The sequence below is a fragment of the Alligator mississippiensis genome, chromosome 3 (genome assembly GCF_030867095.1).
Source record: "Alligator mississippiensis isolate rAllMis1 chromosome 3, rAllMis1, whole genome shotgun sequence".
Taxonomy (NCBI): domain Eukaryota; kingdom Metazoa; phylum Chordata; order Crocodylia; family Alligatoridae; genus Alligator; species Alligator mississippiensis.
In genome coordinates this window covers 153,730,084-153,745,869 of record NC_081826.1, presented here as the reverse complement: position 1 = coordinate 153,745,869, position 15,786 = coordinate 153,730,084, and the positions used below count along the sequence as shown (strand labels likewise).

The following is a 15,786-nucleotide window of genomic DNA, read 5'->3' as shown; positions in this document are numbered from 1 at the left end:
GGCAGCCTTAGTGTTTGGCTCACTAGACTGGGAAAGGACAGGGACAGATAGGGCAGACAGCACAGGAGCAAAACTGGGTAGGGAGCACAGGAAAAGCAGCACAAAGAGCAGCAGATCAGGCAGTGGAGAAGGACTAGAGTGGTACATCTGCCAAAAAGACTGGCTGTAAATTATGCTTTTGCTAAATCTTACAGGCAGCAAAAAATTCAACAATCCAGGGGGTGCCAAGTCGCACCAATTTCACTTAAAGTGCAAAATTAAGGGGATTTGTTAAAACTTGCTCCTCATTCATTTATGCTGAACTGAAGTAAGATCATCCTTTTGCACCAATTTAAGACACTAAAGCAAGGTTTGCAATAGGGGTGTTAAATATTCTGTTATATACCATCAGAGGTTTGCATAGACAGAAACTCAATTCATACCCACACACTACGTTTCCCTCCTCAACTCAAAATCAGAGTCAATCGAATGTGTCGAACTGAACGTGTTGCTACTGAAAAAGTGATTTGAAATTAAGCAGCTTCTGAGAGTCTGATAACAAGGAAAAACCACTATCAGTTTACTTTTAACATATTTGAATGCTGAGGCTGAGATTTTCAAGGAGTGTCAGTGAGTTTTACATCCAAACCCTACTGAATCTCCAACTGTACTTAACACACCTAAAATTCCTAAAGTTGTTTGACAAGCGTCAGCAAACTGCTTTGAAAACTGTTTTTAAGCCTTCATTGATTTAAACAGGGAAAAAAAAAAGTGTGCGTCTCCCAATGGTACCCACTTACCTCTGTAATTGGAGATTTTGGATTTACATTCCTAGCAGCTGCTATTTCCTGCAATTGATTCACCAGCTCAGTGATTGACAACCTCTCCTCTGGATTTACCTTCAAAGCTGAACCTACACAACAACAGCAACAATTTAGACTTTCTAAGTATCAAAAAAGTATGTTGTATCAACTGCCAAGACCTGTACCATAGAGGTCTTAAGTTCAGCATGATCTATTACACAGGGAACCTGTGGGGAAATCCAGTCTATGCCCAACTGTCATTCTCCTAAGAAATTCCTGTGTACAATAGAGAACTTATTTTAAAAATCAAGGAAAACAAGAAAATAAGGTCCTTTGAACTGAACATAAAGTCTTATCAGACTTGTGACCATTAATCACATATTGAAATTTTAAACAGAAGTTTAAAAAAAAAAATTTTAAGAAACTTGAATGAAAATGCTAAGCGTTTCTAGTCAATTCATCCACATCTTAAATCATATTAATTGATGGCACTGGAAGCTGCTCTTCTCCCAAGATTCCAATGGCCAATTCCTAATATATAAAAAAAACCCACCAACAAGTTTTAGACTCAGATGAAAACAATTCAAATAGTTAAAAAATTTTCAAACACAACCATATGATTTATGAAGCCCACCTACATTGAACAGGGAAGTCCTTACTGCTTTATTTCCAGATGCCTAAGTTTTCTGAACAAGATACAAGTGCCCACAAAACCATTCAAAATGAAGTTAAAAAAATTTTAAAAGACTTACAAATGAGATCATGGAACACAGTGTATCGAGTATCAGTCTGAGGAATGGAGTATTTTCCATTGACTATGCGAAGCTTGGCTCCGTCTTCAAATGGATGCTGCCTAAAGCACAACAAGTATAGGATACAGCCCAAGGCCTACAGCAAGAAAACAAAAAATGGTTCATTCAGGCACTGAAGACTTAGCTGAATTTTAAACATGAAGCTGATTAGATGATAGGCAGAGTTGTTACAAAGCTAAAATGACTTCTTTCAACTGTAGATTGCTTTGTCTTGGAAGCTTAAAAATAACCCCAGGGCTTTAGATATAAAAGATGCATAACTCCCCGTTTTGTAAAATATTTAAATTTTCCAGGTTCTCTATAAGATGGAAGCTTATCAGCAACCAGCTGAGCTAGCATACAAACAGAAAGTGTTTAAAAGATTTTAGCAGCATACGTGTTGTGAGGTATAATGTGGGGTTCCCTAGGAGTCTGCCCTGGGTCCAGTATTGTTTAACTTCGTCATCAATGATTTAGATGAGATAAAGTGGATGACACCAAGTTGGATGGAATTGCAAACACTATGGAGGGCAAAGCTAGGATCCAGAATGACCTGGATACACTGGAGAAAGAGTCTGCAATAGGTTAGATGAAATTCAAGGACAAGTGCAAAGTCCTACACTTGGGACAGAATAATTATATGCACATGCATAAATACAGAGGAAAACTGGCTAGGCTACGGTATTACAGTGAAGGACTTCTGTGTTACAATGGACCATAAACTGAATAAGCCAACAGCATGCTCTTCTTGCACGATTTACAAGGACAGGCTGAAAGAACAAGGGATCTTCAGTAACTTCGAGAAGAGATGGCCAGGGGGAATTTACTAAGTCTTTAAATACCTGAAGGGTGATTAGAGAGACACACACCTGTGTCAATAAGGGGCAGGACTAGGGAAAATGGCCTCAAGCTGCAGGAAATGAAGTTTAGATTGGAGATTAGGAGGAAATTTCTCACAAAACATTTGGAAGAGGCTACTTGGAGAATCTACACCCCTGGATATTTTCAAGACCAGGTTGGACAGACACAAAAGACCCTGCTGGAGTGGCTCCAGGAGCAGCCGACACCAGCTGCCTGCACCAGGGCATGGCACAGCCCAGGAGCTGGGGTGAGTGGGGACAGGCAGAGCACGGTGCAGCCCAGCAGCTGCAGGCAGCCGGGGCTGAAGTGAGTGCGGCCACAGCCCTTTCCCCTCCCACCACAGACCTACTGCATAAGAGTGAAATTACCTCGCATATAACGAATTATGGATCTAAATATGCTCATTTCATAAGAGCAAATTCACATATAAAGAACTCGCATAAAATTGAGAGAAACCTGTACTTTGTGAGGTCCCTGCCAGCCCTATTTTCTTATTGTTCTGTGACTGCTTTTTCAGTTTAAGTGGTGCTAGAATTTTTCCTCCCTATTAAAGCCTTCAAGCTTTAAATTTTAGAATTTCCTAGTGGCTGAATTTCTTCACAGCAAAGCCTCAGCTATACAAGGATTTACTTTATTGCAATACTGGTACTGATGTTATGATTAAAGACACTATTTTGAAGACATCAAAAAGCAGCCCCAGCAAATTTTATCCAGGTGTTGAATATTGTCATCTATTACTTCTTGGGAAAAGTAGCTACCCAGGTAGGGGAAATGCTCAACATTCTCCAAAAGTTGCCTTCTAACTTTTGTGTGGAGAAACAGCTAGTTGGTTTGGGATAGATGGGTAAAGAATTTTAGTTTTCATGAAGTTGACAATGAGTTGAACCATTTCATACACTTCAACAAAGCAATCAAGAATGACACTGAACTCTTCAACTAAGTGGGTACATATGACAAGTGTCAGCATACTGAAGATCAGTAATGGGAGGTGTTGGTTATCTTGGTTTTGGAAGGTAACTAGTTGATGTTAAAGAGATTCCCATCCATGTGATACTGGATGCTGACTCCAGAAGTTTATCAGCAATGAGAGTTACAATAGCTCTGGCATAGATGGAAACCACTGTTGATGCAATCATACATTCTTGCTTTACTTCAGTTCTGAAAGTGAACGGGTCTATTTCCAAGGCATTGCTTAGGACTGTTGCAGTCATGTTGCTGTGAAGAAGTCTGATAACGGTAACAAATTTTGGCAGGTATCCAAATGTCATTATATACATTAGGGAAAATTAATCTAGTGTAGCTTTTAAAGCAAATTAGTCTGCATTAAATTCTTGTGCAGATATTTTGTTTTAGAATTGAAATGACCCGATTTTGGAAATGTATTAAGCCAAACTGAATTAAATCCTACTTGAATGCAGAGCATATGGACACAGTGACTCCTTTAAATTTACTTCTTTAATTCTGATCAACTCTTGAGTGTTGCCAGCCAGGCAGGCCTCCGTCTCAATTAGGATTCAAGACCAGTTCTGATAAAGCCTGTTTAGGCACTTAAGGCACAAAGGTAGTTTCATCCTTCATAGGTCAGCTACATCATGCTGACCTACAAAGGAGAAGCATCATAAAGGAGAATGTAACATGCAGAATTCTGAAATGTCATCCCACATTAGAATTGGAGTGCTGTTGTGGCCATGATGTCATGCAGTGTCCATGCAAGATACTGAACCTAGGGCAGAAGAACGTTTTCCTCACAGAGTGCTTATAGCATCACAACTCTGACTGCGTTAGCCTCAGGCAAACTTCCTGGTAGACTCCTAGAAGTTGGTTTTAGATAAACTTCAACTGTTCAGCATATATTTACTTCTGAGACCACTTTTCACCCCATCCACTAGACAGCCACAGTTGGACCAGAGGACAGTCAAGCTAAAGAGAAGCAGGTAAGGCATTGTGGTATATTCTCAACCCTCAATTCACTTCACTCCCCCCCGACCCTCCTGCATAAGTGGAGGGAGAAAATATTATTTGGGGGGGGGGGGGGGCAGGACTGAGCACATGTGCACAACCTCCCTCCTTTCCCCCCAGGCAGGTAAGTCTGTTGAGGTGGAAGGGGCGGGGGGCATGGGATGCTTGGCGCCCAAGTGGCTAAGTCCAGGGGTGTGAATACCTCCTTGATGTGAGCACAGGGTGTAGGTGGGATGCTGCTGCAGGCTGGGCTCTGTGTCTTGCTGCCTTCAGAGTGGTGCAATGCTATGTGCCTGCCACCGCTGGGCAGGAAGGGGACTTGGTGCAGTCAGCCCGTGGAAAGCACATGGCATCGCACTGTTCCTGGGACAGTGGGGCAGAGCCAGGCCCCCAGCAGCAGCCGGCCTCCACCCTGCACACAGATCCAGGGGGCACACGTTCCTCCAGGCCTCCACCTGCACAGTGGTGGGAGCCCACCCCCTCCGTGCCCCTGGATAAGCTGCCCAGACTCTGAGCATCCCACAACCCAACTTGAGGCCTCATTCACCACAGAGGCCTCAATCTGGCTGCCATGTGCTATATAAGAACCAAGAAAAGAACCACGGGAAACTGTGGGTTTCCTTTTGCAGGCTGGCAGAGTTCCAGTCCGCAAAGTGGGGGAGGGGGGGAAGAGTGCGATGCAGGGGTGCCACATGCATGTGTGTATGCACATGCCAGCCAGGCAGTATGGTGAACAGCATCTCCCTCAGGGTAAGTCTATGGGGACAGATGGGGCAGGGGGGCACAAAGGAAGGAGAGGGGTACATACCCCCCCAGATTTCTTGGCACACAGTGGAGTATGGGCCTGCAGCCTGGCAAGACCAGCTCTGGGCAGGAGCTGCCTGTGCAGCCCAGCAGGTGGGACCCAGGACAGGAGGGAGCATTGTGCCACCATGGTCAAGGTGAGGGGGGTGGAGGAAAAGGAGTGGGCCCAGGCCCGAGGGTAGAGAAAAGCCAGGCCGTGACAGTGAGGGGGGGAAGGAGTTGGCTCGGGCCCCACCTGTAGGGTGAAGGGAGCAGGACAGGGAGGGCGAGGCCAGCACTGCTGGCCTCCTCCCCCCCTCCCCAACTCCATCCCCCCCGTGTCTCTGCCATCATGGCAGCGCTCTACCACCTCCTGTCCAAATACTTCTTCACACACTGATTGGCTGACAAACAACCAACCAGAGTGCAAATAAAGCCAGGCAGCCAGACACTTCTATAATATTAGAATAATGCAACCAATTAAGTTGCAGTCTGCACTCCACATTACAACAGTGACTAACACATTCAAACAGAATATGAGACTAACTATACTAACTATGCAAACAGTCTCTAGCAGACAGTATTAAATACAAAGATAAATGAAAGTCCCTACCCATATATCCTGTTTTTCACCAATTGGAAAGTTTGAATACAAGTCGATCATTTCTGGAGTCCTGTACATCGGGGTTGTGTTCCTCGTAATCTGCAAACACAAAGTATAGCTTCTTGAGGAACAGCCTCAAATAGTGCACTAGAACTTTATAACTAAGAAAATAGCTTTCAAATTACATTTTGCTAAAATGAATGCAAAGAAAGGGAGTCCACTAACTTCTAAAGACAGTCTGGGAAATATTTACCAGCATAGGACCCTTTGCTTTGAATCTCACCATATTGGTACAAGACTTTTTATGTACCTCAGTATAAAGACTCTGGGATTCACATTTTTACTGTAAATGAAATCCTTTTTTCAGTAGTCCTTTCAAAGCAACACAGAAAGCAAATCCAGACTGCATGCTACCCAATTCTCAAGAGAGAATCATTTCTCAGCACCACTATTTTTTGGGGCTTGTCTACATGGGGAAGTTAGTAGAAACTGGATTTACTGAGTACTAGTCACTTTGTACTAACTCCAGGTGTGGACACTTAGTAGCTTATTCCAATTACAAAGCAGGGTAACCCATCTCAAAAGACACACTTTAGTATTCACTAAGTGTTTATACAGGGTATAAATGTAGAGCAAATAAGCCTATAATCATACCCTGAAAACCTTCCTGGAAAAGGGACTCTTTGTTCCTCTTGTCACTACCTTAAGCAAGAAATATTAGCCAACTGCAGGGCACAAACATTTGTTCTCAGAAAGTTGGCAAGTGGCTCCAAGTCCTGAATTCCAAAGGGGGGTGGGGGAGGAAAGGAGAAGGAATGAATATAAAGAAAGATCATTCCACTGGGCCAGATAAAGAATTTAATGCTGTCAACCTGAATGCCCACTGATAAGCCTGTGGATTTTAAACTTCATCTTGTACTTCTAATGACTCAAATGGCTCCAGTTAATTTATCCTACATCCCTCCCAAGGCAAATTGATACTACCTGTCAGCCTGGTAAGCCATGTGCTATATAAGACAAACTTACAAAAACATAGTACTTTTCCCCACTTCTGTAAAATCATTAATTATAGCTGTCCTGGGAGTACAGAAATATAGCACAGTCCCAAGTCTATGAAACAGACCTTACTGCTTTTCACAAAAAAAAAAAAAAAAAAATCACCCAAATCAATGTTAGGGACCTTACTTTAGCAGCTGATGTAATAAGATCACTCCAGTACAAAATAACTTTATGCCTTTTTGCAGAGAGTGTAAATTAACATACAAGTAGGAAATGAGTCAATACCTTATCTTTTTTAATGAGAGATCAGAACTTCAAAGTTGCATACTCTTATTTCTCTGCATTAGAACAGCAGACACTGTATAGGTGGAAGATATCTTATACAAGCTTTTGCGCACAAAGTATATTTCTCTTTAGGTAGGGGAAAAAGCAGTAGGTACAGCATAAGCTAACAAGTGAGTTGTTTTAATCAAATTTGAAATCCAAATGACCTTTGGTTGTCTTAGAGCCATTATAAAATAGATCTACTCAGGGTTAGTGACAAAAGCAAGCATGCAATAGTAAACTCAACATTTTAAAACTAATTACATGTTAAGTTTCTCACCTCTTCTTCAACTACTGCTCTCTTTTGTGCAGACCAGCTGTAGTCAGGATAATATGCTACTGTTGTAGCACTGCCAAAGTCACACAGCTTAATTGTTCCTTGGTTACTAATCAGCAAGTTTTCCACCTGCAATGGAAGTAAATTGATAAGATGTTACATTTATAAAAGTACTCAGAAGGGCACAGATTGATAAAATGATTAAATGGCAAGTCTTTAAGGAACATTTGTGCTTACAGAAACAAAGATCTCAAAGCATCTGAAAATTTAAGAATGCACGGTAGGTGACATCCTAATCTTGTGGAAGAGGAACCCTAAAAGCAGTGTAAGTATATGTGACTGACCTAAGGACCAAGTCTAAGGCACAGCAGAGAATAAAAAAAATCATGAAAACTAGCTAAGTAAATCATTGCTATATAGTTTTTCCTGAATTATATTCAATTTTGTAAAGGTTAAAAATTTTGGTATTTTTTGGAATTCAATGAAAATACCTGGGCAAAGAACTAGAAAAAGTCACACAAAACGTAACATTAGAAGAAAGTTGGACTAAACAAAATTAGAGAGCCATGAAACAGAGTTTTCACTACCTGCTCTGAAAGAAGATGCATTTAACATTTAGTCTCAGCAGCAGCACCACTTAAAAGCTAGAGAAAACCTCAAGGGCAGTCTATGCTAACTGCAAGTGCCACAAATATTTATTCAAAATATTAAATGTTGCACATCTCATCTTCCTGCACGACAATTAGCCGCAAAGCATGAGCACCTTTATCACTGTATCTTGTACCACGTGGAGTTGCATCTGTTGATGCAACGGAAGCGGGGTGATGCAAGTTGCATTCCTGAGTTACAACCCTCATCTCATTAATGGCTCTTATATTGTTGATGGACACATTTGTTAATTGACAAGCTTCCAGCAAACACTACCTACCACAGATGTCACAACTGTGCACACCAAAATTCCCCCCAGTAAGGATGAATTATAATATAAGCCTTAAAGAACATTATTCCCCATCAAGGATACAGCTTCTTTTTCCACCGCACTGTCCTGCTTAGTTGTCCAAGGACAATTTCAGATTTGAGGACTGCCTATATCCACAGAAGGCATTGCCATGAGCATACATATAGCTCCCCAACATGCCAATATATTTATGATAGACCTTGAAGCCCATTTCCTCAGCAGCTGCCCTCTCAACCCCCTGATATACCCAAGTTACACTGATGACATGGGAAAGAATCTCTAGAGAAATTTCAACAGGATTTTATCAACTCTCCCCTTACCCCCCCACCCCAAACTTTCTAGATACCATGGTGACAGTCTACAATGACCACATCACCACCACAGTGCATCAGAAACCCAAACACCACAGCTACCTTCATTCCACCAGTTTTCATCCTAAACCAACAACTAGATCCATCATCTACAGTCAAGTTCTATGTTACAACCACATCTGCTCTGATCCCACTAACTGGAATGCACACCTTAAGGATCTGGAACAAGGATTCCTACAGTTACAATATAATCCCAAAACTTTAGTACTCAAAGCCAGACACAGATCTTGCTTGCTTTAAACCTGCTACAACACCAACCCCAGGACAAGCACAATAATTCCTCTGGTTCAGCCCCCATCTTGAATACTTTAGATATATCATTAATGATCTCCAACTCCTCAAGGAAAAGGATGACCATCAAGGTAGCCCTGGTCTTCTGAAGATTTATGTAGACCAGGCAAATTCTGAGGGGATTTGTCCTATGCCTTTAAAACTAATCCAAAGGAAATTTTAAAGAACTGAAATTTAATTCCCAAGAAAACTATTTCCTAAGCCACAAGCCGACTCATTTGTCTCCATGTGACAAAAGGACAAACTAATTCAGTGCAAGGATAAGCATACAGTTGTAAAGGCTTCAAAATGGGATGGGGAGCTGCTGCTGTTGAGAGCATGCTGCAGCTGTTATATGCTGTACTGTCACACCACGTGCTTCCCCTTTATGCAGCACTGGTCAGGCTGCAGCTGAAGTACTGCATCCAATTCTGAGTGCCGCAATTCAAGGGTGGAGGGGTGGAGGGATGGATGTCGTATACTTAGACTTCAGGAAGGCCTTCGATACGGTATCCCACCCCATACTGGTGAACAAGTTAAGAGGCTGTGATGTGGATGACTACACAGTCCGGTGGGTGGCGAAATGGCTAGAAGGTCGCACCCAAAGAGTCATAGTGGATGGGTCGGTCTCGACCTGGAAGGGTGTGGGCAGTGGGGTCCCGCAGGGCTCGGTCCTTGGACCGATACTCTTTAATGTCCTCATCAGTGACTTGGACAAGGGAGTGAAATGTACTCTGTCCAAGTTTGCAGATGACACAAAGCTATGGGGAGAAGTGGACACGCCGGAGGGCAGGGAACAGCTGCAAGCAGACCTGGATAGGTTGGACAAGTGGGCAGAAAACAACAGGATGCAGTTCAACAAGGAGAAATGCAAAGTGCTGCACCTAGGGAGGAAAAAAGTCCAGCACACCTACAGCCTAGGGAATGACCTGCTGGGTGGCACAGAGGTGGAAAGGGATCTTGGAGTCCTAGCGGACTCCAAGATGAACATGAGCCGGCAGTGTGATGAAGCCATCAGAAAAGCCAATGGCACTTTATCGTGCATCAGCAGATGCATGACAAATAGGTCCAGGGAGGTGATACTTCCCCTCTATAGGGCGCTGGTTAGACCGCAGTTGGAGTACTGTGTGCAATTCTGGGCACCACACTTCAAGAAGGATGCGGATAACCTGGAGAGGGTCCAGAGAAGGGCAACTCGTATGGTCAAGGGCCTGCAGACCAAGCCCTATGAGGAGACTAGAGAAACTGGACCTTTTCAGCCTCCGCAAGAGAAGGTTGAGAGGCGACCTTGTGGCTGCCTTTAAGTTCATCACAGGGGCACAGAAGGGAGTTGATGAGTATTTATTCACCAAGGCGCCCCCGGGGGTTACAAGAAACAATGGCCACAAGCTAGCAGAGAGCAGATTTAGATTGGACATTAGGAGGAACTTCTTCACAGTTCGAGTGGCCAAGGTCTGGAACGGGCTCCCAAGGGAGGTGGTGCTCTCCCCTACCCTGGGGGTCTTCAAGAGGAGGTTAGATGAGTATCTAGCTGGGGTTATCTAGACCCAGCACTCTTTCCTGCTTATGCAGGGGGTCGGACTCGATGATCTATTGAGGTCCCTTCCAACCCTAACATCTATGAATCTATGAACCTGCAAGACTTGTAACAATACAATCCTAGCAAAATCACTCAAAATTTAACCCTGCTTCATCCAGGTTCAAAACGGGGTCATTTAGCTCCCTTGTATTGCTACGGGATCATACACATGTAAATGCAATAGCTGCTGCACACTCCTGAGCAGCAGCTCCCCTCCCCAATTTTGAAGATGTTGCAAGTATATGATGCTTGAAGCCCATCTGAAACAAAACCATAAGACTATTTACAAGGCACTCCATAATTAGTTCTTCATTAAGTTCTTTAATTCTCACATAACCATTAGCCATTGACAAAGAAAGATTCAAAGGGAAAGAAAAATGAACCTAATCATCCTGACAAGGAGAAGGAAACAACCGACAGTCACTGCACAAAGTTCAGCCTACTAAAAGCTGCAATATACTGAAGAGTTTAGGCACCCCTGTATCTTTAAAGAAAGAAAAAAAAAGTAGAAAGTCTTTGGATTATCCTTTTCTCTGAAGAAGCTACACTTAAAGGCAAAGCAACATTTAAAAAAAAAAAAAACTGTACAGTTTAGCTTGTCTAAGATTAAAAACCATTAAATCAGGAAACCTACTCAAGCCAAAAGATGTCTGTGGTCCTGGCATGGCTAACAGGGAATGAAGTGTTTTTAGCCAGTATAAACCAGAAACTAATATTAAAACAGAAAGGAAATTTGACAGGCTTCCAGCTTTTACAGGTAGCAAAATAAGAAATGTCTCCTCTAACAGTCAGCTGTAAGTGTTTTCAGCAGCACCACCCCTACTTCTTAAACAGGTTTCACTGTCCTGCAGGGCACTCTGAAAAGCTGCTCCTGCTTGCTGGACTAAGAAGCACCTCCCCAGTCTCAAAGTATTAGCATGCCAGGAAATTTAAAGGGCATGCCAGCAAGCCCAGGACCAAACAGCAGCTTTTTACTCCCAGGGCTTGCAGCACAGCCTATAAAGAGTTGCAGGCAGCAGCAGGGATTGGAAAGGCAGTCCTGTTGCCTTGTTCCTACTGCTACTCCAGTTCTGAATGGATGAGGGAGTGCTACCACTTTTCAGGGAGCCCTCTTACCCTTGCTACCCAATGGAAACCATCACCAGGCATCCTAGGAAGCAAGGGAGCAGCAAGCAGAGCCACATGTGGGGGGGGGGGTTCCTCTTTCCTGGGCTCTAGCAGTCTAGGTAGCACTATGGATGCCCTGGTCCCCAGCCAAACTAGCAAGTAGGGGGTAGCAGCACAGTCGGCAAAACTGCAGTGCCACTGGCCCTGACACCCTAACAAACATCCCTGCTCCTCTGTCCCCCCAGTCTTGCTAATCAGCCATACCAAGCAGGGGACAATGTTTCTTGAGTGCCTGCCCAGCAGAAAGGCATCATGGAGCCAGGAAAAGCAGGTGCCTCTGCTTCCCATATAAAAAAGAAGCCTGTCTAAACCAGAACTTTCTCCTGGTCCACTGCAATTTCCTCTTAGACAAGTTTCACTGTATATGGGTTTAAACTAAAGAACAATAAAATGATTTGCCTCAGAAGCTACATGCACACTGGTAAGAGTCTTCTCCTCTGATGATCTAAATAAAGCTTTGTGGAAAAGGCAGGGAGATGAGTGAAATCATCAAGGAACACACCTTCCCACATCACTATAATGAAGTCACTGTCTCTTGCAGCACAGAAGTCAGGATTTTGCCCTCTCTGGCTATGTTAAAGTCCTCTCCCCTTCTGCAGCCACAGTAACATGAAACCAGCTTTTTCCCCTCTCTGACTGAATCTGTACCAGAGACATTTCCCCCAGACTGACTTTTAATCAGATTACAGTATTCATTTCAACTTAGTCTAGAACAATTTTGTGAAAAAGGTTATTCAAAAAAGGGTAGGTGCTGAAAACGCTTTTACAGCTGATTGTTAGAGGAGACCTTTCCTATTTTGTTACCTTATGTTCCATGAGCTTCTGTATACTGAGGTTTTAGCTACTGGTGCAAAAATTACTCTAGACAATTTGCACCAGGAAAATTTACCTCAGGCTGATTAACGCATCTTTTTCTCTGTGAGGACTGAGAGGGTGGGGAAAGAGGAAGAGGGAGTGGTGCTCTGCAACAGCCTGGACACCCTCTCCCTTTAAGTCTACCATACAGCAGGATTAGTAGCCAGGAACTTTAAGTCTCAGAAACAAATAAAAAATTCCCTCCTCTGTGCTCAGCAGCCCCTTCCCTTCCTGCTAACTGCTGCTGCATTCTCCAAGTGTCCTGGGGGCATGGGCAGGGGCTCCAGAGCTGCTCTTGCCTGCTCCAGCCCAGCTCCAGGCAGAGGCAGGCTCAGACAGGGACAGCAGCAGCAGTGGGCAGGTCTCACCTCCCTGCCCAGGTTCGTTACAGCCAAGGAGCAGGTGCAGGGGAAGGAAATCCACCCACTGCCACCACTGTCTTTACCAAGCCTGGCTCCACATGCAGACTAGCTGCAGTTGGGCAGAACTGGCTCCAGAGCCTCCCCAGCCCCTGGTTCTTCTGGGGACAACAGCAGCTAGGGAAGGGGAAGAATAGGAAGGGTGGAAATGTGCCACTGAGCACAGAGGAGAAGGGAAGGGGCAGAAAAGATTCTTACCTGCTTCAGAGACTTAAAATCCCCCACTGCTGCTCCTCCACTTGTTGTGGGGAGGCTGCAAGCCTGGGTACAGCAGCTCTTCCAGCACAGGTTGCTGCTTCCACTCTCTCCCTTCCAAAATCCTGGATCTGACCATGCTCTTCTCTCAGTATGACTTAAGTTAACTAGATTGTATGGACACGCACCACTAAAAATCAAAGCCTTTGATAACCTGTTAAGACGCTCCACGTAGACTATACTGCAAACACACGCTCAGTTTGTTCCTTCCCAAGAAAAGCACATTCCATGTTCAAGTAGGAGGATGTGATATTCTCTTTCACGTGCACGTGAAAGAGAAGGAGAAAAAAAGTTATAGGAAACACTGATATAAATGCTTATGAATTTCATTTAAAGAACGAGGGATCCTGTTACCTTCACAAGATTTTTATGTTACAGATTGCCATGGTTATGAACAGTGGCCTTTCCCTGGAGAAGGGGGAAATGTAATCAGGAGTATGTGCACGTGCACACACACATACACCACACAGAGCAGTGCTGAGCTATGGGATTCACCATGACTTAAAACACTGTTGACTCTGCTGGGGCCCAGCCCAATCAACTATATAGTAAATCATAAGCTTTTTGGCTTTGGATTAATATCATGCATAGTTGGATAGTTTGTACTAGATGCAAGTAGGTACAAAACTGCTGTTTAAAAGTGTGTTTATGGAGTACCTGTGCTAAAATTTGGAGCAATTTCAAAAAAAAAAGGTAAAATTAATCAGTTGTGGATGAACTAGCACATTACTACAGGAATGTTTATTTCCAACTCAGTGTTTTCAGATTTGCCTTACTTCCATGTGCCCAGGGAGAGCAGGGTCTTACAATAAGGTGTGGAAAGGGGTTGCAGCAGAAGTTGGCAGGGGAGCAAAGGGACCACCTGATCTCTCCCAGATTTGTCTTCTCTGCTATAGTAATGGGAGGGGGACAAATTCAAAGCAAACCTCCAATAATTAGATTTTACACCTGGAATATGATAACAAATTTACAAATGTTCCATATACAGAATCTAATTATTGGGGAGTTGCCCAATATTTGAGTGAATATGGTACATACCAATGCCTCTCTCTGCTTACCACCAGAACTAAGCTGAATTAATTTCAGGAACATGTACTAACTCCTTAAAAAAAAAAGCTCCGATTAACTTCAGAGGAGAAAAGCAAAGCACAAGGTTTCAACTGCCTTTTAGTAGTCTAGCAGGAATGTCAACAAGTATTTTAGCACAAAATATTAATAATAGATGCTGCCTAAATAGTAAGCTATATAAAGCAAGACTTCATTCTCAAACAGTATTCTTGACAAAATAGCTTGTGCTGCATTTCAAGATGTTTCATATTATGCATAAATCCAAGCTAGCATGCTCCTACTATACTTGAAAAAATTATTTTTTAAAATTCTATACTGTACCTTTAAATCCCTATGAATAATAGGAGGTTTCTGTTTATGCATATGCTGCACTGCTCTGCAGGTCTGATAAAATATCTTCAGAACAGTATCACATGAAATAAGCCCTTTGCATTCTGCTTTCTTTAAGAAGTCTACCAGCTGCCCTGTAGAAGAGAAAAACCAATTCATATTAGCATATAGATATTTCAAGTTCTGAAAAGTTACCATATAGAATATTAGGCGAGTAAATGTGACAAATGTTTATTAAGTAACATTTTAAACCCTACATTTTAACAGATTTTATATAGACAAATTCCAGGCTGATTTTTATCACTTACCCCTACAGGAAAAAGACACAAGATGGTCTTCAGTGCTCTTACAGGTCAAAAAGCTATGAATGCCTTCAAAAGTAAAAAGTTTGTAAGAGCTGCTCCTTCATTAACTGCAGTCCGTTCTACACCACCATGTTCTGAGCAGAGTTTGCAGGCAAAATTAAGTGTTGTTTTTCTGTTCCTTGAAAATTAAAGCTTCACACTTTTTTTTGTTCAGTACTTGTTACATACAAAATAAATGAACAAGTGCTTAGGATAATCCATAGTACTCAAAGACAGAAGTTTTACCTTTACATAGCTCAGTGAGCAGAAGAAATTCAGCCTGCCCAGTATCCGATTCTTCTTTTCCTATAGATGCAGCAGAACAGAACTGGACAACGTTGGGATGACCTGAAAGCTTTTTCTGAGGAAAATTTGTTGAAGGAAAAAACTTGTTAGAGAGCTCCTTCATGCAATCAGGCACAAGCAACTTGCAGCTTTCATGGTTTTGAAATGTTATTTCATACATGAAGACAAAAGTAATTTGTATGTGATGTATCAAAGAGATGAATCAGCATCTCATTCGAACAGGAGTTGAGATGAAGGCAAGTTACCAAGAATAAAAATAAATAAAAATTATAACTATTTGGGGGGGGAGGGAGTAGAAATCGGATCCAAATCTGAACTTAGATACAGCTTCTCTCTTGACAAGTATAGCATATTAGATGAAGCATTTGAAGTTAAAGTTAATCAACTAACTTTTTTTAGGGCATGCTTGTACATGTGACAAAAAGCTGGCCATTTTTGCAGTTTAACTGCATCCCACTGTACACGTGCAGGTTTTTTTTTTCCA

General features: G+C 42.7%; 1 protein-coding gene across 3 annotated transcripts in view; it reads right to left on the bottom strand.

Annotated features, from left to right (window-relative positions):
• The window catches only part of GAK (cyclin G associated kinase), a 126,462-nt gene that overhangs the window by 77,622 nt on the left and 33,054 nt on the right, over positions 1-15,786 (bottom strand). For all 3 annotated transcript variants that reach the window (XM_006259256.4, XM_019490721.2, XM_059724549.1), the window contains 6 exons: positions 15,243-15,357; positions 14,644-14,786; positions 7,384-7,509; positions 5,790-5,879; positions 1,535-1,670; positions 780-892 (listed from right to left, as the gene is read on the bottom strand). In XM_006259256.4, the coding sequence (XP_006259318.2) occupies positions 780-892; positions 1,535-1,670; positions 5,790-5,879; positions 7,384-7,509; positions 14,644-14,786; positions 15,243-15,357 (723 nt within the window). The remainder of the gene's footprint in view (positions 1-779; positions 893-1,534; positions 1,671-5,789; positions 5,880-7,383; positions 7,510-14,643; positions 14,787-15,242; positions 15,358-15,786) is intronic.